This window comes from Hemiscyllium ocellatum, chromosome 28 (genome assembly GCF_020745735.1).
Source record: "Hemiscyllium ocellatum isolate sHemOce1 chromosome 28, sHemOce1.pat.X.cur, whole genome shotgun sequence".
Taxonomy (NCBI): Eukaryota; Metazoa; Chordata; class Chondrichthyes; order Orectolobiformes; family Hemiscylliidae; genus Hemiscyllium; species Hemiscyllium ocellatum.
The window spans coordinates 21,881,847-21,899,004 of NC_083428.1; the positions used below are offsets into that span (position 1 = coordinate 21,881,847).

General features: G+C 41.8%; 1 protein-coding gene across 5 annotated transcripts in view; it reads left to right on the plus strand.

Annotated features, from left to right (window-relative positions):
• The window catches only part of LOC132828933 (phospholipid-transporting ATPase IC-like), a 120,048-nt gene that overhangs the window by 85,811 nt on the left and 17,079 nt on the right, over nt 1-17,158 (plus strand). For all 5 annotated transcript variants that reach the window (XM_060846143.1, XM_060846145.1, XM_060846144.1 and 2 more), the window contains exons 21-26: nt 1,221-1,296; nt 2,853-2,997; nt 4,264-4,540; nt 9,036-9,259; nt 11,008-11,091; nt 13,237-13,482. In XM_060846143.1, coding sequence (XP_060702126.1) covers nt 1,221-1,296; nt 2,853-2,997; nt 4,264-4,540; nt 9,036-9,259; nt 11,008-11,091; nt 13,237-13,482 — 1,052 coding nt within the window. The remainder of the gene's footprint in view (nt 1-1,220; nt 1,297-2,852; nt 2,998-4,263; nt 4,541-9,035; nt 9,260-11,007; nt 11,092-13,236; nt 13,483-17,158) is intronic.

The window sequence follows — 17,158 nt, forward strand, 5'->3', positions numbered from 1 at the left end:
GGTGAAATTTCAAGTTAACTAGTGAATCTGGAATTGAAAGCAAGGGCTGGAGTCTCCGACCTTGCAGCCTGAGTCAGAAGGCTGGACTGGAAAAGGGTCTGTTTCTTTCTGGAAGGAAGGTCGAGCTTTGTCTGAGGATCACATGCTGCTTTCATTAGCCGTGCATACCTGGATAAAGTGGCCAATCTCATGCCTGGACAGGCAGCTGGATGTTGGCTCTGTCACTGACTCAAGGGGTCAGAGGTCCTGCTGCTAGATTTAAGGGCACTTGCGCCGGCAGGAACTAATCATTACTGTCCCAGTGGTTTTACAGCACTCCCAGGACTCCTCCACTGACCTCGCTCTTTAGATTCAACCATGTTACAACTGTATTCCACCAAATAAGTGGAGCTGCAGAACAAACGTCTTAAAATTCCAACCAACAAGCATGAACAAAATGATGACAGAAAAATCATTGTCACTATTTCCCACCCACTCCCCTTCCTCAGCATTAATAACCATACTGTAACACCTTTGCTGTCTTGTCTACACACTGTGCCTGCCTCAATGCACCTTACTCCCCTTGACTTGCCAGGTGTGGTTGGACAGTTGCATATGAGCTCTTGTTTCCACTTACTCTGCCACAGAATCCACAATTGCTCCAATCCAAAAGGAAGACCGTCAGGTCTCAGTTCAGCAACATAAACTAAAGTGCTTCGGCACATTTCGGTCTTAATTCAAATGACTACAAACTTAAACCTGGCTAATACAGTCTGACTTTAACCCTGTAGGCTGTTGCTGTCCACCCAAAACCTCAAAGAGTCCCAAGCATTGCTCTGTGGCACCTCACTCCCATGTTAATGGAACACAGAGGAACAGTGCCATTTGAGAAGAGAAGAGAGCAAAAACCGTTATCCGACTGTTACAGTATCGAGGCATTATCTTCAGACTGGGAGATTGCACGAATTCTGTGACCATGGTATAAGATGGATATGAGCACTGTTTCATTCCCTGACACAGATATTGTTACAGCTGCAATGCAGAGTTGAGAGCCACAGCAGAACGCAGTTGCTGCTGAGGTGGGCAAATACATATTTCCAACATTGGAATATGGGTCAATAAAGCCTTTGGGAAAAACATGTGATTCCTAGATGCTTACTAGGTAGACAGCAACACTTTTTGAATGAATAGCAATTACCTTTTTTGGAATTTCATTTATTTTTTTCCCCCACTTTCAACAGAAACGGCAATTAATATTGGATATTCCTGTAAGTTACTCTCGGACAGAATGGTGCTTTTTGATGGGCATGATATCAGGTCAGTAATGAGAAGTGGTGTTCCCTGTTAGCGAATTTCTTCAGCAGTGTAATGTAGCTGCCACAATATAAGGGGTGTGGAAGATCACCGTGGCATTGTGGGGAGGTGTGAAAATGCTTTGGGTGTCTGTTGCTATGACATTACTATGTCTAGCACTGAGTGGGTTAGGACTGAGGAATCTCACAGAGTGGGATTCTCTGCATCCCAGCCTTCCTGCTCTGGGAGAGGCAGAGAGAGAGAGATGATTGGAATCTGCTGTTTAGAGTCATAGAGAGTCATAGAGATGTACAGCATGGAAATAGACTCTTCAGTCCAACCCGTCCACGCCAACCAGATATCCCAACCCAATCTAGTCCCACCTGCCAGCGCCCGGCCCATATCCCCCCAAACCCTTCCTATTCATATACCCATCCAAATGCCTCTTAAATGTTGCAATTGTACCAGCCTCCACCACATCCTCTGGCAGCTCATTCCATACACGTACCACCCTCTGCATGAAAAGGTTGCTCCTTAGGTCCCTTTTATATCTTTCCCCTCTCACCCTAAACCTATGCCCTCTAGTTCTGGACTCCCCGACTCCAGGGAAAAGACTTTGTCTATTTATCCTATCCATGCCCCTCATAATTTTGTAAACCTCTATAAGGTCACCCCTCAGTCTCCGACGCTCCAGGGAAAACAGTCCCAGCCTGTTCAATCCTCTCCCTGTAGCTCAGATCCACCAACCCTGGCAACATCCTTGTAAATCTTTTCCAAACCCTTTAGGCTTGGGCCTAAATCCAGGCCTTTGGAATGCACACTGAATGAACCGGAGTAATTCATGGCACCATGATTAGATACAAAGGCGAGGTAGTAGTATAGTGGCAGTATCAGTGGGTTAGATATCCAGAGGCTCCCTGGGGAGGTGAGTTTGAATCCCACTTGGGCAAATGATGAAAATTGTACTTGATTAAAACTTTAGAATTAAGATAGTCTCAAGGTAACCATTGTTGCAAATAGTGCTGTTTAAGGGAAGGATATCTACCTGCGTGTGACCACACAGCGATGTGTTTGACTCTAATCTGATCTCCGAATGGACATTTCATTCATGGGCAACCAGGGATAGGCAACAAAAGCTGGCACAGCCAATCACATCTCATCAATGAATGACACAAAATGGAATTGTGTTGCTCCCTAAGCACGTGATGAAACCTTTCATTTTAAGGCTTGAGTACAAAATGATCATTATAAAGATTATTATTAACATCCTTGGCAGCGTGAGAGTGCACTGTTCTCCCCCTCTTCCGTCTCCTGTACGCTGCTTTTATTTCTAATTGTGGCCTGGGTTCAAGTCCTGCCTGCTCCAGAGATATGTCAGAACACATCTGAATAGGTTGATTAGAAAGTATCTAGGGACTTTTGGAATGATTCACTTTATTAAATGTAACCCTTTAAATAGTGACTAGTTAGAATGTCTTACAGACCTCTAGCTTAACTGCAAGAGGGTGAGCTGAGGGATCCTGTGTGAAATGTGAGCCAACAGTAACATAGTGCACATTTCTGTCATTTCACCACCTCAGCAAAGCCTTGGAGAAGTTACAGAAGAGCAACTTCATTTATAAGGATAACAACATTGCAACAATTTCTGGGGCCATAAGCAACAGTGAGCAGCCTGACCTGCTCTCGTGTGACAACAAGGCTCTGATTATCACGGGAAACTTCTTGGTAAGCTACACGTTTCTTCGACTTGTTTACTTTTAGACTCTATTAAGCCTTATTTTAACAAGAAATAGCAATTATGTTGTGTGCAGATCTTAACAGTGACCAGGAAAATGGGAGAATTATCGATCTTCCAATGGATTTTGCTGTAACACTCACACAGAACGTGACATGTTATGTAGCATGATCCAAATCTGGAGCTGAGAACAAGCAGAGGAAGTGACATAAGTGAGATAATTGCATTGAGGAATGAAACTAATCGAAAGAGAGCTGTGTAGATTTCCAGTTTAATTCCTGGGATTAGAGAGTTATACTTTGACAACAGAGTTAGTGAAATGGACCTTTATTGTCTGGAGTTTAGAAGAATAAGAGGTGACATCAATTAAAATGGTAAAAATTGTAGTGAGTATGAAAGGGCACACGCTGGGCTAGACTTCCCTTATCTCATCCTGCACCATCTCCCATGATTATGATTTCCTTTTTATATCCTATTGCCTGGCCTACAACTACAAATATTTGTTTCATTTTTCATATTAGCATGTTATCAATTTTTTTTATTGTTGTGGCTGACCATAATAGTTAGTCAAACCAGTTGTTCACATTTTTTGATTAATCTGTTGAAATGTAAATATTTCACTGAGGCCTACAAGTTTTTTTTTACATTTCAGCATAAATTTCTTAAGATTTAACACAGCTTTGAAGCCTGGATGTCTGTTGTGCTTAGTTCCCCTTTATGCTCTTCACATTTGGACTTGAAGGTGTTGCTTCTAGTCATATTCCAGTCATTCTTATTTATCTGTGAGGGAGCAGTTAATTACCTTTCTACCAGGTTACTTTGCAAGGTCTCTTGGTCTTGCAACCATGTTAGTTCAATTTCAACTGAAAATGTGTTGCTGAAAATACGCAGCAGGTCAGGCAGCATCCAAGGAACAGGAGAATCGACATTTCGGGCATATTATGCCCGAAATGTCGATTCTCCTGTTCCTTGGATGCTGCCTGACCTGCTGTGCATTTCCAGCAACACATTTTCAGCTCTGATCTCCAGCATCTGCAGTCCTCAGTTTCTCCTCCTAGTTCAATTTCAAATTTGGATAAGTTGTATCAAATATATACACTTAGGCTCGTTCACAAGTGTCCATGAACTGTCAATGGGATACAGTGGGGAAAGCATTGTGGAATATTGCCTCCCATTCGTGAAACGTTTAATTACAAATATCAATTCCATTTCAACTCCACTTGTTGAATTTGTAACATTTTCCAATCTACATTTAGAACAAGTTCACAAGACGCTTGAAGCAATCGAAAAGGAAGAAGACATCTTGCTGGAAGTTGAGAACTGTCATTAACCCAAAATCAAGAGAGGAAGTTGACTGTGAAGAGGAGGCTCATGAGAGAGCATTTGTGGAGCTGGCCTGTCTGTGCAAGTCTGTCATCTGCTGTCGTGTCACTCCCAAGCAGAAAGCCATGGTGGTACAGCTGGTCAAAAAGTACAAGAATGCCATCACGCTGGCCATAGGGGATGGAGCGAATGATGTTAACATGCTGAAAAGTAAGAATAAACACTCAAAGCCATAAAGAGAGAGACACAGCTAAGGTCCAAAGCCATAGAGCAGTGTTAGATCTACAGCATAGTAACAGACCCAACTCGTGCTTGCTGACCAGATATCCTAAATTAATCTAGTTGACTAGTTAACTAATCAGCTGGTTAACTTCAGTTGTTAATCAGTAATTGCAGTTTTACAGAAGATCAGTGTATGAGGAAGGAGGGGACAATGCGTGAGCTTGGGACAAGATGGGGTAGATAATTTGAGGGGGATGGGAACCTGTTCAAGCCACCCCAGTACAATATCCATGGAAATCTCAATTTGTGTGTCCTGTCTATATGATGGGAGCCTAATCTGGTGGGAAGAATTACATTACAGGCAAACAGGAGTGGAAATTCAGGTGATGGGGGAAAAACAAACTAAAGGGTATGAAGAGTGAACAGGGAAATATCATTCAATGACATGTACAGAAAGAACCACTGGCACCAAGTAGTAGAATAAAAGCATGGACTTGATGGGCTAAATGGCCTCCTTTTGTGTTGTAATATTCTGATATTCTGTGACTGCAACCATCAGCAATAGTGGCAGCATTATTTCAGAGACATTGAGCATTTAATAGAACAGTAACATTATGGAACACACACTGGAAAGGTGCTGTGAGCCCCTGAAATAACTCATTAATGTTGGTTGATTGATGTCAGATCCCTCTGATTTATTACTAAAAAGGAAAATTTAACCTTTAATAGTTTTGCAGTTGGATGCAGGTAGATTATATTAATGGAATGCCATAGTTGAATGTGGTCCTCAATTCGTATGGATTCAGACATTAATCCTCCTATCGCTTACCACATCCTGCATTCTTATTGGTTTCAGGAACTGCTAGGGAATCAGGTAACTTAATGGCCCATTACTCAAAGACATTCGTTTTTTAAGTGATTTGAAGGTCTTTGCCACCATTTCTGAAATCTAATTTCGCATATTAATCATTCTTCAAGTGAAGAACTCCCTCACAATTTTCCTTTTATGAGTTTGAACTTTTATCTCTTAATCCTACACCCCCAATTTTACTTTGAGTCATTACCAGCCTTTGCTTTTTTCTTTACAGTTAAATTATTTGTTAATTTCTCCTTAAGCAAGGCCAATACATAAAAATTGGTCTCAATGTCCAATATTGTTTCACGTTCAGGTATAGTGTTTAGAGGAACTGTGCTGCCACCTGGTGGTTTGTACAATAGTTATTTTTACAACACATTAAACCCAAATCTTAAGAATGGCATTTTTTTAAGGAAACTGTACTGGTTATGAAAACCATGGTAAAAGAAGTACGATCTATTCCTTTTATTTCCTTTTCAGGGTAATTGAAATATTTCATTTAAAACAGTGAAGCTCGACAGAAACTAATGCAATGTGATTTAAGATCTCGAGACTTTAAAAGGGAGATCAGTCTTCAAATATGCTGCTTCAATAGGCGATAACATTTTGAGACCCAGTGTTAGGAACAGGCTGTGATATTTTAGCAGGTTAATGTTGTTTGGTGGATGTCACACCAGTCCTAGTATTTAATAAACAGGCAAATCAGATATTTCAAACCCAGATTTTGTGGCACGTTTTCTACTGTACATATCACCAGGACCTGGGAAGGGAGCTTAAAGTTCTTATCATTGTGGTGGAAGATTGTTGAGCTTAGTAATAACAAGGTATCATGGAGAAAGAAATGAAAACAGCTTGAAATATTGATGGTTTTATATTGTTAGCTCTGCTTCCAAATAAAGAAACAACAGTTCTGGCTCCTCATCCAAACAATTTCTATGATTAATCCAAACCTAAAAGTGATAGAGATAGGTTCATCCTCAGAATACAATCAAAAGATCAAGCATTCATTTGAGAACAGGATCCCAGAACTGTTCAGTGGGATACAAGATGACATCACAGGCTGGGGGTGATGGAGGGAGAGACAGTGTAGGATAGAGCTGTGGTTGGGGTAGCGGGGGGGGAGGGAGGGAGATGAGAATTTCCTCCTCTCGAAATTCTCATTTAAGAGGAAGGAACTTACTTTAGTGTAGATCATGTGTATCGAGATATATACAGATGAAAAAGCAGGGAATAGAGGGATATGGACCATGTGCAGGTAACTGAGATTAAATTAGAATGGCGTCATGGCCAACACAGACACACTGTTGCACTGCACCATGTTCTATTGTTGGGTGATCCAATCCCATGCGTTTCCTACCAGGGGGTATCGTGTTAAAATGACTCCTGCCTTGACTGATCTTTTCTCCTCCTCCCTTTCCATCTCCTGTTCTTAGTTATTGAGGGGATGCAGGTTATGGGGTGAAGGCAGAAGAATGGAGTTGTGAAACATAACCCTGATTTGACAATATGAAAAGAATACTTATGAAGACTATTTTCCAGTTCAATCATCCTCATTATTTTAAAGTATAATATTTTGTTTTTATCTCCTTGATTGATTCAACATTGATTAAATGATGATCAAATGGTGAAGCAGACTGAATGGCCTAATTCTACTTCTGTGTCTTAAACTCTTAGCGTCTTATACAGGAGAACATCGAATATTCTTTCTCTTTCCCTGCACAGCCCCAATAGGTTCAGTTCTTTTGGTTTATTTTAAATATTAGCAGCCATAATTTACAACAGTCATTTATTGATATGTGCTGCCTTTAGAGCAAGATAAATTGAATTGAATTGAATTTATTGTCACGTGTACCGAGGCACAGTGAAAAGCTTTGTCTTGTGAGCAATACAGGCAGATTAGAGTTAAGTAGCATAGATAAGGAAATAATAGGTAAACCATGGCAAAAACAAAAGCACAGGTACAAATGAATGTTAATAGTTTGTGAGTCCATTCAGTATTCTAATAACAGTAGGGTGAAACTGTTATAAGACCGGCTGGTGCATGTGTTCAGGCTTCTGTACCTCCTCCCCAATGGTGGAGGTTGTAGAAAAACATTGCCAGGGTGGGATGGATCTTTGAGAATGCTGGCGGCCTTTCCTTGACAGCGGACCTGGTAGATGGATTCTGTAGATGGAAGGTTGGCCTTTGTGATTGTCCGGGCCGGGTTCACCACACTCTTTAACCATCTCCGATCTTGAATGGTACAGTAGCCATTTCAGGTGGTGATACATCCAGACAATGCTCTCGATGGCGCACCTATAAAAGTTGGCGAGGGTATTCGCCATCATGTCAAATTTCCTCAGCTGCCTGAGGAAGAAGAGATGTTGTTGGGCCTTTGTAACTAATGTGTCCACATGAAGAGTCCAAGAAAGCTTGTTGTGGATGACCACTCCTAGGAGCTTGACACTCTCCACTCATTCCACCTCTGTGCTGTTAATGTGTAGGGGAGCATGAAGTCAATATTGAGTTCCTTGGTTTTGCCAACATTGAGAGCTAGGTTGTTCTCAGTGCACCATTTTTCAGGTCTTCCACCTCCCGTCTGTGGTCTGTTTTGTCGCCATCTGAGATTCGACCGACTATGGTGGTGTCATTAGCGGACTTGTAAATGGCATTCATCTGGCATTTGGCGACACAGTCATAGGTATACAGTGAGTACAGTAGGGTGCTGAGTACACACCCGAGGGGGCTCCAGTGCTGAGTGTTAGTGAGGATGAAATATTGTCCCCAATCTTCACTGATATGCATAAAAGGTGAAAAATAGATATGCTGTTTGGACAAAGCTTCAAGATCATTCAAGATCCAGTCCTAAGTTGGCTCTGTTTTTATGGTGTTGGGTTGGCGTTAGGTTTATTTCCCATTTCTACCTGCCCAGTGTTATGGACTAGACCAGACCACTGAAAACATTCTTAAGCAAGCAGCACCAGATCATAACTTGGCGATTTGTTTTGCTAAGTGTACAATGGAAATTATCTGGAGTAAGATAGCTAGGTTGACTACTAGATTTTAAAACACAAAAAATGTATTCACAAAGTTACACAATGAAGCACAAAAACAGAATAAAGGACCCCTACAGAACACAGCCTATCCAACTGGACTTAATTATGCTCTTCCGAAATATACAACAGCCCCAATAAGTAAACTCACTTTAAAAACCAGTAGAACTGGAACACATGCTTACAGGTTGAAGTTGAGAGGCAGAAAAGAGAGAGAGTTTCCACATAGCTCTCTGTTAAACCTCCCAGTTCAAGACTGAACTAAAACTGCTCAGTCTATTTAAAGACCACTTTGGCCTGAAGTCTCATCTGTTTACATATAAACAAAAGGCCTCTCAAAATCCTTTTCATCTCTGTACCAAACCAGACTGTTTGGAGCCCGGCCTGGTTTATTACCCCTCCAAAACAAACAAGGAACAGCTTTTAGAAAAAAAGGAACAAGTTTTGTGACACCAAGAGGAGGTGCAAATCAACCAGCCTCTCGAATGTTAGTAGGTTTGACTCCACCAGGGTCAAAAGACCCTGCGAATGGTCTAAAACTGAGTGTGTTCCTGTGCACAGCGAGTGATTTTACAAACTGTTATCTTTTCCCAGCGGCGCATATTGGAGTTGGGATCAGCGGACAGGAGGGGATGCAAGCTGTTTTGTCCAGCGATTACTCACTCGCTCAGTTCCGCTACCTTGAACGTCTGCTTCTGGTTCATGGACGATGGTCTTACTTAAGGATCTGCAAGTTCCTGAGATATTTCCTATACAAGACATTCACGTTTTCCTTTGTCCAAATCTGGTTTGCATTCTTCAGTGGATTTTCTGGTCTGGTAAGAAAACATGTCTTAACGTTGCTGATATGCTTACCTGACGTTCCGAATCTGTGTGAAGCATGGGATTTCTGAGTGGGTGCAGTTAGCAGCTCTGTTTGAGAGCTTTCTAGGCCAGGACTTACCTGACTTCACACAACCAAAACTCGACATGTTTGTTTGGTATAAAACAAGCCTGATTTGACAATATGAAAAGATTATTTAAGGAGACTATTTCCCTCTTGCAAACTTGACCAGGGACATCTGTAAACTGTCTGAGAGGGACCTGGCTCCCTCAGCTCTCCCGCGCCAACCAGCGCCCTCCCCAGTTTCCTGAAGTTTTAGTGTGGGCACACTGCCCATATTCCCCAAATTGTGAAAAGCCCATATGTGAAGCTGCTGGTTCTTGACCCCACAAACCTTGGTGGGCTTGGAGATGTGGCTAGTCTGGATTTTACATGAGAAAGATTGATCTTGCTCCTCCTATTCTATCTTCAGCCCTTTGACCTCTCCCCTTCCAAAACATGAAGGTGTTGCCAACAAGAAAACCAGCCTCTTGGAGACTTTTTAATCACACCACCCACAGTCTAAAGGACTATCGTATGCTTTGACAACCTCTCTACTATTGATGAGCTGTTAGCATCATGGAGATTTAACAGCACGGAAAGAGACCCTTCAGCTCATTGTGCTTGCACCAGTCATCAACCATAAAAATTCACAGAATTGCTATAAGTGCGGAAATAGGCCACTTGGCCCATTGAGTCCAACTGACTTTCCATAGAGTGTTCCATTCAGACCTACCCCCTACTGCTGTAACCTGCATTTCCCATGGTTAATCCACCTAGACTGTGCATCCCCGGACACTATGGGCAATTTAGCATGACCAAGCCACCTAACCTACACAGCTTTGGACTGTGGGAGGGGAAACTGGAGCACCTAGAGGAAACTGACACAGACACAGAGAGAATGTGCAAACTCCAGACAGACAGTCACTCGAAGGTGGAATCGAAACTAGGTCCCTGGTGCTGTGAAGCAGCAGTGCTAACCACTGAGCCACTGTGCCATCCCATCCTTTCCATTCTCATCCCAGTTTCCAGTACTTGGCCCATTGTCTTGTATAATATGTTGCGTCAAGTGCTCATCTAAAGATTTCTTCAGTGTCTTGAAGGTTCTTGCTTTTATGTCCCTTTCAGACAGTGAGTTCCAGATACCCACCACCTTCCAGGTGAAAAACATATTCTTCAAATCTTCTCTAAATCTGCTACTCCTTAACTTACACCTGGGTCTCCTGGCTAATGACCCATCTACTAAGAAAAAACATTTTTCCTTATCCATATCCCTCATAACTTTGCACACCTCAGTCGCCCCCACCCCCCACCCCTTAGCATTCTCTGCTGTATGAAATATAACCCCAGCCTATCCAGTCTCTCTTCAGAGCTGATTCATTGGTTACTGATTAGTTATTCAATTTTCCCAGCTGGTATCAACGGTGAATTCATCATTGGCATGTTGTTTTGCAGTGTAAGTGATTCTAATGATTGAATTGTAACGGACAAATAGTCAAAGGTGTTGATTCTCAGGTCAGAAACTAAAGAAAACAACTCAAATGCAAAATGTATTCTGCCCTGCCCTGTGTTCTATCAAATGTCCAGTTTGCCAATCAATCTAAGTTTACATCTAAATAGGATTGCTTTAACTTGCTTTGTATCAGCTTGTTCCTTAACCTGCACAATAACCTTCAGAATCCTGATCTTTTGTTTTCTCTAAAGTCTGTCTTTGAGAAGTGGTGCATCTCTTTCTACAAAGTGGCATACAGCTGGCTGCCTGTCCTCCTGTTGGGAGCACTGGATCAGGTAAGGGGCCATCAAGCTTCTGTGTTCATCCGATTCCGCAAGTGAAAATAAACAAGGCGTTCTCCAACAGTGCAAGTGATGGTCAGAGCACTGTGAAGAAAATTGTAACACATTGCTAAATTGAGTCAGAAGTCACATGACACCAGGCTATAGATCAACAAGTTTATTTGAAATCACAAGCTTTCAGAGCGCTGCTCCCTTGTCAGGTGAAGTGACACTTCAAATAAAGTGACATAGTGGTTATATCTATCACAGGACTAGTAATCCAGACAGCCAGGTTAATGCTCTGGGAAGACGGTTTCAAACCTCACTTTGGATCCAGCAGAATTTAAATTGATTAATTAATAAATCTGGAATTGAAAGCTAGTCTGAATAATGGTGAACCTGAAACCACTGTTTGTTGTATAAATCCACCTTGTTCACTGATATCTTTTAGGAAAGAAGATCTCCCATTCTTACCTGGTCTGGCTTACAAGTGACTCCAGACCAATGCAATTGATCTTTAATTGCCCTCTGGAATGATCCAGCAAGCCACTCTTTTCAAGAGCAATTAGAATGTGATGCACACTTCCCTTGAAAGAATTAAAACAAATTTGTACCTCATAGAGTCATGGAGTCATAGAGATGTACCCTTCAGTTAAATTCCTTCATGCCAGATATCCTAAATTAATCTAGTCCCATTTGCCAGCGTTTGGCCTATATCCTTGTAAACCCTTTCTATTCATATACCCATCCAGATGCCTTTGAAATGTTGTAATTGTACCATCCTCCACCACTTCCTCTGGCAACTCATTCCATACACACCACGACCCTCTGTGTGAAAAGTTGCTCCATAGGTCTTCTCCGTCTCTTTCAACCATCCCATGTTACAGTGGGTTTCATGTTCTTATCAATGGTTAAAGAAGTTCCTCCTAAATTCTTCACTTGATCTTATTGTGGATACATCCTACTCATGGTCCCTTACAATGTAACCAAATTATTTAGTTGTTTATCCTAGTCTTGAAAACATGTAAAATTGAGAATAAAAAAGCCTCTGGTCATTATCTATCCATATTCTTTAGCTGTTTTTCCATGACACTGCATGATTCATGATGGCGACATTATTTCTTCTGGTTTGTGTAATCAATCACACCTCAAACTAAAAGCCGTTTGACTCCATCACCTGGACAACTTGAAGGAGATTTTCTGCTTTATTGAATTCACATGCACGTGGTCAATGGTAGATCCACCTCTCACAGTAGTGGATGAGTTTCCAGTGTTAATGTTAAATAATTGGACAGGTGGCATAGTCTGGTGAATACCTTTTATATCTAGGGGCTTGGAAGAGGAAATATAGTTAAAAAGACTCAGGGACAGATGCCAATGCTCAGATGGGTCCATCAACTTCTAAAACACAATGAATGTCAATCAGTGCTCAAAGATCACCTAAATGGAAGGATCTTAGATAAATATGGCCTGTTGATTTCTATCTGATGTAGATAAATACATCGTTCACATCTAGCACTTTCCTAGTAATACGTACCGCACATCTCTGACAGTCATGACTGCCGTTTATTCCTTTATAACATTGATTTTATTTTCTTGCTTATTTCTCCATAAATAATTGAGCAATCGAAAAGAAATTGCTAGGTGTGACCCAATTGGTCAGAGTTGGGTTTTGATTTTCTGCTGAAGGTGCAGTGGCTCCCCAGTGTAACTGTGAAGCAATCATGTTTCTGGCCAAGATAAGCCCTCCCAGGTTTAGTTGATTAAACCACACCCCCTGTCAAAATAAACACCCACATTTAAAGGGGCCACACCTCTGATTGACAGCATTGTCCAATCAAAGTGTCTACACCATATCTGCCATTGCTATCTTGGAGCTTGCAATCCCAATTGTTAACTACATGATCCCACCCTATGAAGTAAGGTACAACTTGTGTACAAGCCCTAAGTAATGTCATTCTGTTGAATTGGTTGTATTGCCCACATCAAACCATTTGCTCTATAATGATGTTTGAGTTTCCAGACTACTGTTTGAATTAAATAACTCCAGACAACTAAGAAACATTGATATAATATTTTGTATTCAATCAAGTTTTGGCTTATTGGACATCCCAATGCTCTGATCTGATGACTTCCTATCTTTCTGTGTTTGCATTACAGGATATAAGTGACAAACTAATTACCAAGTGTCCAAAACTCTACAAGATTGGACAACGTAATGAACTCTTCAATTATAGGATCTTTTTAATTACTCTGTTTCACGGTCTTCTCAGTTCAGTAGTTATATTTTTTATACCATATGGAGCACTCTTGGATACTGCAGGGAAAGATGGCATAGCAGTCTCAGATTACCAGTCTTTATCAACAACTATTGGCACTGCTGTGGTAATCTCTGTTAATATAGAGGTAAGTCCATAATTTAACCTTTGGCCATCACAGGACTATGTAGTAGAGTGTACATTAATGACTATTTATACTAAGAACCCTATTGAGAAAATATATTTCTTTGAAATTCAAATTTACTGATCAATTAAGTCAGTGTTTCACTAACTTTGATCTGTGGATCATCTGAGCAAGGTGGTTACAAAATAAAATGGAAGATGGTAATTGTAATGTTACTGGATTAATAATGTGGAAATCTTGAATTGAAGACTTACCTCAGTTATGGTGAGAATGATTCAATCACTAATTGTTGTAAAAGCCCATCTGGTTCACTAATGTCCTTTCAAGGTAGTAAATATCTCATCCTTACTCAGTCTGGACTACGTATGACTCCAAGTTTGCAGCAATTTTAACTGACCTCTGAAATTCCTGAGGAAATCACTCAGTTCAAGGCAATTAGGAATGGGCCAATAAAATGCTGACATTGCCAATGATGCTCACATTGTACCAAAGAATAAGCAAGGGTGCATATAGAGCAGGTCTGGGCTTATGAATAGGCTATATGGACAAATGATAAGGGAGTCTGGATCCTTTTACATTCAATCTTAGAGATGCAGAAAATTATGAAGCATGTCTCAACCCATCCTTTAATTGGTCTCCCAGTACTATCCCAGATGATTGCTTTACAAACTGAGCAATGCAAATTATCCTCGTAATTATATGGGTTTTAATGACTCTGTTTGGAAACATGTTTTTACACCTCTATCCACTTCTCCTTGAAAAACAACAAAGCACAGGCTTTGATATTGAATGAATGACCAGTGTCTTGTCAAACATCACAGCAAGGATAGGCGATCTCTCCAGTAAGAAGCAGTTATACTCATTACATTGACATTTGTTATGGATCAAGCCAGACCCCTCAAAACATTTCAAGAATGTAGCTGAGACCCTAACTTTGCTAGTTGTTTATACATGTGTAAAGTGGCTATTCCAGGAGAGATAACACTGGTCAAACCACTTAGTTTTAAACAAAACAGACTTTATTTACAAGAATACCGAATGAAACACAAACAAAAGAAAACATAATACCGAGTAATTTAACCTATCCGAAACCCCAATAGCTCATCCCAACTTACTGATGCTGTTCCCAATAGTTGCAACAACTCCCATAAATACCCTTTTATTGGAAAATTAAACACAGATTCTTAACAGGAGAGAAGTCAGAGAGAGATTAACATGGACCTGCTTCTTTGGGTCCAGCAGCTTTTACAACACAAGTGCTCAAAACCAAAACCAAACCAAACCAAGCTAGAGAAAAGCTGAGCTGGGAAAACTGGCCACACCCCTATCATTGTACAAGTTATTTTTTTCAAAAACTTGAAAGCCTTTTACTGAAGCAGTATCTGTTAGGTATAATCAAACTGGCCTTCAACTTAGACTTTTTGGTGTCTGTGTCTTTCATGACCTCTGAAAAAAAAACTAAAGACAACATAACCTTGTTAAAGGAAATGCTTCATTATACATTTATAAGTAAGTGCCTGTTTTTTCAAGGTATTACAGACTTTATTTATATTGCCCCACTTTTATATTGTAAATGTTATATGATTTAATTTAGTCATGGAGCTGCGATTTCTCCTCCAGTTGAAAATATCCTTTAGCCAAAAATATTGGTTTAAGCGATGGATGTGATTGTACTTGAGTGTGGTCATTTTGCAGATGACACAAAAATTGGAGGTGTAGTGGTCAGTGAAGAGGGTTACCTCAGAATACAACAGGCTCTTGATCAGATGGGCCAATGGGCTGAGGAGTGGCAGATGGAGTTTAATTTTGATAAATGTGAGGAGCTGCATTTTGGAAAGGCAAACCAGGGCAGGACTTATACACTTAATGGTAAGGTCCTGGGGTGTGGCCGAACAAAAAGACCTTGCATTGCAGATTCATAGTTCTTTGAAACTGGAGTCACATAGGATAGTGAAAAAGGCAAACGTCCTTATTGGTCAGAACATTGGGTATGGGAGTTGGGAAGTCATATTGCAGCTGTACAGGACATTGGTTAGGCTACTTTTGGAGTATTGTGTGCAATTTTGGTCTCCCTCCTATCGGAAGGATGTGAAACTTGAAGGGGTTCAGAAATAATTTACAAGAATGTTGCCAGATTTAGAGGATTTGAGCTGAAAATGTGTTTCTGGAAAAGCACAGCAGGTCAGGCAGTATCCAAGGAACAGGAGAATCGACGTTTCGGGCTTAAGCCCTTCTTCAGGAATGAGGAAAGTGTGTCCAGCAGGCTAAGATAAATGGTAGAGAGGAGGGACTTGGGGGAGGGTCGTTGGAGATGCGATAGGTGGAAGGAGGTCAAGGTGAGAGTGATAGGCCGGAGTGGGGTGGGGGCGGAGAGGTCAGGAAGAAGATTGCAGGTTAGGAAGGCGGTGCTGAGTTCGAGGGATTTGACTGAGACAAGGTGGGGGGAGGGGAAATCTGAGTTTATCCCTTGTGGTTGGAAGGTTCCTAGGCGGAAGATGAGGCGCTCTTCCTCCAACCGTCGTGTTGTTATGGTCTGGCGATGGAGGAGTCCAAGGGCCTGCATGTCCTTGGTGGAGTGGGAGGGGGAGTTGAAGTGTTGAGCCACGGAGTGGTTGGGTTGGTTGGTCTGGGTGTCCCAGAGGTGTTCTCTGAAACGTTCCGCAAGTAGATGGCCTGTCTCCCTAATATAAAGGAGGCCACAGCGGGTGCAGCGGATGCAATAGATGATGTGTGTGAAGGTGCAGGTGAATTTGTGGCAGATATGGAAGGATCCCTTGGGGCCTTGGAGAGAAGTAAGGGAGGAGGTGTGGGTGCAAGTTTTGCATGTCTTGCGGTTGCAGGGGAAGGTGCCGGGAATGGAGGTTGGGTTGGTGGGGGGTGTGGACCTGACGAGGGAGTCACGGAGGGAGTGGTCTTTTCGGAACGCTGATAGGGGAGGGGAGGGAAATATATCCCTGGTGGTGGAGTCCGTTTGGAGGTGGCGGAAATGATGGCGGATGATACGCTGTATATGGAGGTGGTGGGGTGGTAGGTGAGAACCAGTGGGGTTCCTTGGATGCTGCCTGACCTGCTGCGCTTTTCCAGCAACACATTTTCAGCTCTGATCTCCAGCATCTGCAGTCCTCACTTTTTCCTCCTTAGAGGATTTGAGCCAAAGGGAGAGGCTGAATAGACTGGAAATGTTTTCCCTGAGCATCGGTGGCCGAGGGGTGACCTTATAGAGGTTTATAAAATCATGAGGGGAATGGATAGGGTAAATAGACAAGGTAATTTTCCTGGAGTGGGGGAGTCCAGAACTAGAGGGCATAGGTTTAGGGGGAGAGGAGAAAGGTATAAAAGGGACTTAAGGGACAACTTTTTCATGCAGAGGGTGGTGCATGTGTGGAATGAGCTGCAGAGGAAGTGGTGAAGGCTGATACAATTACAACGTTTAAAAGGCATTTGGATGGGTATATGAATAGGAAGGGTTTAGAGGGATATGGGCCAAGTGCTGCCAAATGGGACTCGATTAATTTAGGAACGGCATGGACGAGTTGGAATGAAGGGTCTCTTTCCATGGTGTACATCTCTATGACTTGATTTAAACACTTCTATTGTGGTCCAGTTCAAAGGATTCTGAGGAATTAAAGTATTTTGTTGCACTCTGAAAGTGATAGACATATCCAAGAGTCAACTGCAG